Here is a 6,632-nt window from a genome sequence, read left to right as displayed (position 1 = left end):
ATGACATTACCACTAGAAGTTCTGTGACGGTTTCAGTAATGAGGGACATTTTTGCACTATACTTTATGTCACCTCAAGGCAGAGTACACTGGCAGGATGACAGAGTGTGAAAGATTTGTGCCCTTAACCAAACTTGTGTACCTTCTGTACCAACAGTATATACCTTTGCCAACCAAAGTTGGCTATCTTGTCATGGTCTTACTATTTTTACCTTTAGGCCACAGGTGTGTATCTGGTTGTGTTTTATGCAAAGTATTTCACCTTTTAACAAAAGTTGTGTACATTGTTAGGAAATCACCAACAATAAACACAACTTTTTAGGTGAAATACTTTGCTTCAAACACAACCAGGAACACAACTGTGGCAAAAAGCTAAAATTTACCCACAGTTATATACCTGGTTTTGAATACCTTTTTACCTTTTAAATACCCTGTATTTAACCTTTTTTTTAAACATATTTCGCCGCAGAAAGAAATGACAGACAACCATTGTAAAACGATAATTTAACTTTTATTTAAAATTTTTTTTTTTTTGTAAAATGTTTTTAAAGTTAAAAAAAAACTTTTTTAATAAAGGTTTGAAACCAACTGGGCATTTTTATTACAAAACACACATTATAAATCGGTGTAGTGTGGGGTGGAAATACTGCTGGAGGGGCTGCGGGACACTTCGACACTGGGAGTGTGGAGAGAGGACTGGGATCGTGGTGGGGAAGGAACAGTTAGAGGGTGAAGGTGTGGAAAAAGCTACAGAATGGGTGGACATGTGGGAGGCAGAAGAGGTGGTGGGCGGTGGAGTGGAGGGTTGGGCAGGGACTGTAGGAGCAGATGATGTTGATGGAAAGTTGTATGGGGAAGGAGTTTGGTACGGGGAAGGAGTTTGGTACGGGGAAGGAGTTTGGTATGGGGCAGGTTGCTGGAAGTGGGGAGATGTCTGGTACTGGGGAGGTTGCTGGTACTGGGGAGGTTGCTGGTACTGGGGAGGTGGCTGGTATGTAATAGGAGGGGGAGGATGGAAAGTGGCTGGAGGGGGTGCAGGTGGAGGAACTACTGGGGTGGGAGGAGGAGGTTGGGAGGTAACGTGCTGGAGAGCACCGTGGCACGAATGCATTACATGCATCTGCTGGGTAGGAGATAGTGTTGCCATGCGCTCCACAACAGACCTGAAAAAGGTGTGGTTTGGCGAAGATCTTGCTTCTGAATGCATGGTTTGCAGAAGTGTCTTCACCTCCAGAATGCTGGAGTTGATCTGCTGAAAGCCTGCGGAGATTTGCTCTGACAAGACTTTTAGACAGTTCTGGAAAGATGCATTCAGATGCAAGAACTCTGGCGCATAAGTCTTTTCCTGACCCCTCTGCCGCTGCCGCCCAGTACCCGCAGGTGTACTAGAGGTGGCAGGGGCAGAAGGGTGGGGTAAAGGGAAAGCGATCTCCTCACCAGCAGCTTCATGTAATGTAGGTGGCCACGATGCTCCTGTGCTGGTGGATGGGACAGATGGGTTGAATGTGTGGGAAGGCTGGGAAGGTGCAGATGTACCGGGGCGGTCGAAGTGTCCCTCAGTGCCGGTCTCCTCAGGGATCGCCTCAGAAGGGTCCAATCGTGCAGGCTCCCGAGTGCTGCTCACCGTGCTGTGGAATAAAGAGAAAAAAAAACAATTAAAATAGTGACATGGCATGGCCCTGGCTGAAAAAAAATTGTTACATCTAAACATTTTTTTTTTTACATGTGGTGTGTAATATTTACCTTCTGGTGACCATTGTATCCCGGAGGAACGACAGGGCTCGTGCGTACTTGTACTTGCTCCTGCGTCCTCCAGATCCACTTGGGGCCCGCATCTCTTTATTGAACTCCTTCCTGAAACGATCCCTCACAGACCGCCACCGCTTCACAATTCTGTCCCCTGAAACGAGAAAGGACAAAGTGGTTAGTATACAACATCAGTGTTTCCCAAACTCCAGTCCTCATGGTCCCCAGGGGTCATGTTTTCAGGATTTCCATAGTAAATAGAAATCCTGAACACATGATCTGTAGGGACCACGAGGACTGGAGTACGGGAAACACTGGTTTACATCAAGCAACCGGTACTGTATATACTTACGCTCTTTAATCTGGGCCCGAGCATCGAAGTCCTCCCAGCGGCCCACAAGGAGCGAACAGATTTCCTCCCAGAGTCGTCGGGTAACAATCAGGTCAGCATGGCGGCGGTCAGCCATATTCCATAGCGGCTCCCTTTCTCTGACGAGATCGATGAGGTGGTCCACATCAATTCCTCCATCCTCACCGTCCGAGTCGGGAGCACGCTGTGAAGGCTGTTAAAGTAAAATAGCAAAATTAGTCACCACACTTTAAGACATAAAATAAAAAGTGTACCAAAATTTAACTTAAATATTATACTTACACGCTGGTGACCGCCGCGTTGCTGTCGCCGACGACCCTGGGAGGCACTGCGAGGACCTCTTGGCCGAGCACCAGATTGGGAAGACTAGAGAAGAGAAGAAAAAAATTTATGTGTTTGGATGTTGGCATATTTGTTTGCTGTGTGATGTCTGCGGTACATTGTTTTCTATGTGTTGTGTGTAGTGTGATGTTGTGTTTCTGCGTTTGATGCAAAAACTTACCAATTGTGAGCCCACTCCAGGTGTCTGTCCACCCCTTCCTTCTTCTTCTGAGAGCTCCTCTTCAGCTTGTGATTCCTGTTTTGAAATAAAAGCCAATGAATAGACATATATTACAGAGATGATGGATTTTGGAAATAAAAACTTACCGTCAAACGCTGACGATGCGAGGGAGGACTCCCAGAAGATGATGTGCTGTCCTGTTGCTGGCCAGACTCCATGGCTGTGGGTGGTGCTGCTGCTGCTGCCAGTGCTGCTGCTGCATCTCTTGGGCGGCTGTTGAATAAAGAGAAACAAAGGGCCAATGAATATCTTGATATTCCTTGGCCCTAGTTTTGAGGAATGGGGGATTTGATAATTACCGTCTCTCATCTGCTGCTGGACTCCCCTCCCGTTGTTCAGCATGTTCCCTTTGCTGCTCCATTTGGGGTGGTGGTGGTGCTGATAGTGCTGCAGTGGTCTCCTGCCTTCTCCTGCGCCTGGTTGCTGTCTTGGGTGGCATGTTGGGTGTGGCTGAGGGTCCCACTGTCATGCTTTTATATATGTGTGCTGTGGGCAGAGCTACTGAGCATGCTCAGACCCAAAAAACCGGATCCGGCGGGTCCGGCTTTTTCTCCGGAGACAAAAAAACATTACAGTAGCCATTTTTTCCAGATGCCGGATTGCGACACATTGCCGGATCCGGCGAAAACCGGATGAAACGCATGGCCATCCGGCACGATCCGGCGCAAATGCAAGTCAATGGGGGGGGAAACCGGATCCGGCATTGCATTTCGCCGGATCCGTTTTTTGTCAAAAGAGCCGTATCGCGCCTGACGGCTAAAACCTGATGTGTGAAAGAGGCCTTACTGATTCCCAGCCTCCACGCCCGGGCCCCGCCCTGTCCTACTTTACCTGCCCAAGAGGGTGTGAGGCCTAAGGCCCACATGCCTGAGTCTCAGCCTCACCGCCTGGCCTCCGCTCACTCACTGACATTAGCGCCTGACGAATCCCGGCCTATGCTGGGCCGGCTGACGTCCGCGCCATCGACCCCCGTCCTCCTCGCCCGACTTCTCCCTGTCCCGCGTCACCGGTGCGGAGCGGGCCTGCGGCCTACACGGGTCCGTCCGTCTGGATTGCTGACATCATCGCCCAGAAGAAGAACAAAGAGTGGGAGATCTGGGCCGCCCTCCATGAGAAGGGGGAAACTGCCATGTCTGTCCCCCGGAGCCACGGGCAGCTCGTATATACCAACATCGAGCGGGGCTATGGGTTTATTAAGGAGGCAGAGACTGGCCACAAAGTCTACCTCAATGCAGCCTCCATTAAGCATGGGAGGGCCCTGCAGATGGGGGACTGGGTGTCCTTCTATAAGGAGTACTGTCCCCGCGGCTACTATACGGTAGCTGTGATTGTGTACCCCGAAGAATATGGAACCCCGTGAAGGGGAGGTGGACTCCTGGGTCTCGGGCACTAAGGACACTCTTTGCCCAGGGACTGCCAGACATCCCGGGGACTCCACGGCTGTGGAGCTCCCTTCTGCAGGCGAAGATCGGCCATCAGGAGATGGCCTGGAGCACCGTGGATGTTCATGGACTAACGGAACTACTGTGCGCCATTGCGCAGCATGGGGACTGTTCCGCGTCTCCTTGGGGGTATGAAACCCTATTCCTGACACAGAAGGGATGTGTTGGGGGTACTTTTCACAAATGAAGGGGGGCGCTCTTGTGTTTTCAAGTAATTAAAGGAAAAGGAAAATAGTTAATTAATAATAATGGTTAAATAAATATTTAAAGGTAGAGATAATGAAGCATATTTAACAGAAATAATTTAAATGTTGCCAGAAGAGTTGGCAAAATTGTTATATTGGAAAATACGTTCAAGGAGGGGGTCCAAAATGTGAAGAAGTGGAAAATGCTTGCCATGACAAATCATAAAAGAAGGGGTAAGAAAGTTTGTGATTTGGAACAGACAGTGATCCACAGGTCAGGTCCTAGGTGGAAAGATACAAAAAATGGAAGAAAAGGGAAGACAGTGACCTGGTAGGCCAGAGCCTCAGTCATTCCACCCCTCAAGTGGAGCGCAGTTCTGGAAAGTTACTCAGAGCTTAATTTCTCCCAGCTCTGCCCAGCATCCCGTGTAGAGCTGGAGCACTCCGGGCTCTGCTCGGCAACCGGCCGCACAGGCAAAAGGAAGTAGAAAAGACAAAATGAAGATTATGGTATTGTCGGGGACGACAATGGTCAAAGGAAGGTAGGAGGGTGGAATAACCTATGGACCTGTCTGATGTGGAAAGAACATGTAAAAGATGATGTGCACTATGCTTTATTATATATGTATAACAGCTGGAGTAGTACAGGACGACGTAGTACCGAGTTTTGGCCACAAGATGGAGACAGAGAGTAGGAGAAAAGGACTCAATAACAGCTTTAGGCTAGGGAAACCGCAGAGTCATGGTGGATGGAGTCATTGGACTGGGAAGGGGCTTTCCAGAGGGAGGAGATAAAAAGGAGAGTCCCAGGGGCAGGGCAGATGCGAAGGTGGAGAGAGAAGAGAGAGGAGCTCAGGAGAGGACGGAGGAAAGACGAGCTCGGGAAAAGACAGAGGAGAGAGACGGATACCCAGAGAGGGGGGTGGCCCTGAGAGGACAGCTGCAGGTCAGGAATGTACTAGCAGAGGCCTGGGGTACCGGACGACTGGACACCGAAGGAGCAGTAAGTGTTGCAGCGGGCAGACTCAGACGGGGGAAGCACTGTGGCAGTGGGCCTAACGGCAGCCACGGCGAAAGAGCCCAGAGGGTTATCGCTGACAGGAGTAGGAGGAGGTGACGGGTAACCGGGCCTAGGAGCAGAAGCTGTTGTGTTTGCGGTGGATGTCAAGAGGACACCCAATAAAGTTGGACCTGGTTGAACGAGCTTCTCTGTCGTCAGTCCATCTCACAGCCGAAAGGGACTAGTGATGTGTCATTCGTGAACGAACCGAGACAAAGAGACGGCTCTTTCATGTGACCGACGGGAGTCGGCTCACCACTGGGAGCTGAGCCAATTTTTTTTTTTTTTCCCCCTGCTGTTTGCTAGCTTCTTCCTGCCTGGCTAGGGGCTGGGAGGAGCTGAGGAATCATAGAATCATAGAATCGTAGAGTTGGAAGGGACCTCCTGGGCCATCTGGTCCAACCCCCTGCTCAAAGCAGGATTCGCTAAATCATCCCAGTCAGATGTCTGTCCAGCCTCTGTTTGAAGACTTCCATTGAAGGAGAACTCACCACTTCTCGTGGCAGCCTGTTCCACTCATTGATCACTCTAACTGTCAAAAAGTTTTTTCTAATATCTAATCTGTGTCTCTTCCCATTCAGTTTCATCCCATTGCTTCTAGTCTTTCCTTGTGCAAATGAGAATAAAGTTGATCCTTCTACAATGTGACAGCCCTTTAGATATTTGTAGACAGCTATTAAGTCTCCTCTCAGTCTTCTCTTTTGCAAACTAAACATTCCCAAATCCTGCAACCTTTCCTCATAAGACAGGGTTTGCAGACCGGTCACCATTCTGGTCGCTCTTTTCTGAACTTGCTCCAGTTTGTTGATGTCTTTTTTAAAATGTGGTGCCCAAAACTGGACACAATATTCCAGATGAGGTCTGACCAAAGAGGAGTAGAGGGAAATAATGACTTCACGTGATCTAGACTGTATGCTTCTGTTAATACATCCTAGAATTGCATTTGCCTTTTTTGCTGCTGCATCACACTGTTGACTCATATTCAGTCTGTGATCTATTAGTATAGCCAAGTCTTTTTCACATGTGCTGTCACTTAGCCCTATTCCTCCCATTCTATATATGCTTTTTTCATTTTTATTGCCCAGATGTAGTACTTTGCATTTCTCCCTGTTAAAAACCATTCTGTTAGTTGCTGCCCACTTCTCCAGTTTATTTAAATCTTTTTGAATCCTCTCTCTCTCTTCTCTAGTATTAGCTATCCCTCCTAGCTTTGTGTCATCAGCAAATTTAATCAGTTTACCCTCAATTCCTTCATCTAAATCGTTGAT

The 6,632-nt window shown here is 48.6% G+C and overlaps 1 protein-coding gene across 1 annotated transcript; it reads right to left on the bottom strand.

Annotated features, from left to right (window-relative positions):
• Nucleotides 1-311: 311 nt before the first annotated feature.
• Nucleotides 312-6,050, bottom strand: LOC141053032 (uncharacterized). Its single transcript, XM_073550365.1, has 4 exons — nucleotides 2,764-6,050; nucleotides 2,098-2,692; nucleotides 1,743-1,899; nucleotides 312-1,627 (listed from the first exon to the last, which is right to left on the bottom strand). The coding sequence occupies exons 2-4, from the start codon at nucleotides 2,210-2,212 to the stop codon at nucleotides 601-603; spliced, it is 1,299 nt and encodes a 432-aa protein (XP_073406466.1). The 5' UTR covers nucleotides 2,213-2,692; nucleotides 2,764-6,050; the 3' UTR covers nucleotides 312-600.
• Nucleotides 6,051-6,632: the final 582 nt, after the last annotated feature.

The sequence above is a fragment of the Dendrobates tinctorius genome, unplaced genomic scaffold (genome assembly GCF_039654945.1).
Source record: "Dendrobates tinctorius isolate UK_male_01 unplaced genomic scaffold, ASM3965494v1 ptg000164l, whole genome shotgun sequence".
In the NCBI taxonomy this organism is placed as follows: Eukaryota; Metazoa; Chordata; class Amphibia; order Anura; family Dendrobatidae; genus Dendrobates; species Dendrobates tinctorius.
Note: the sequence above shows the minus strand (reverse complement) of the source record. Positions and strands in the feature narration are given on the sequence as shown.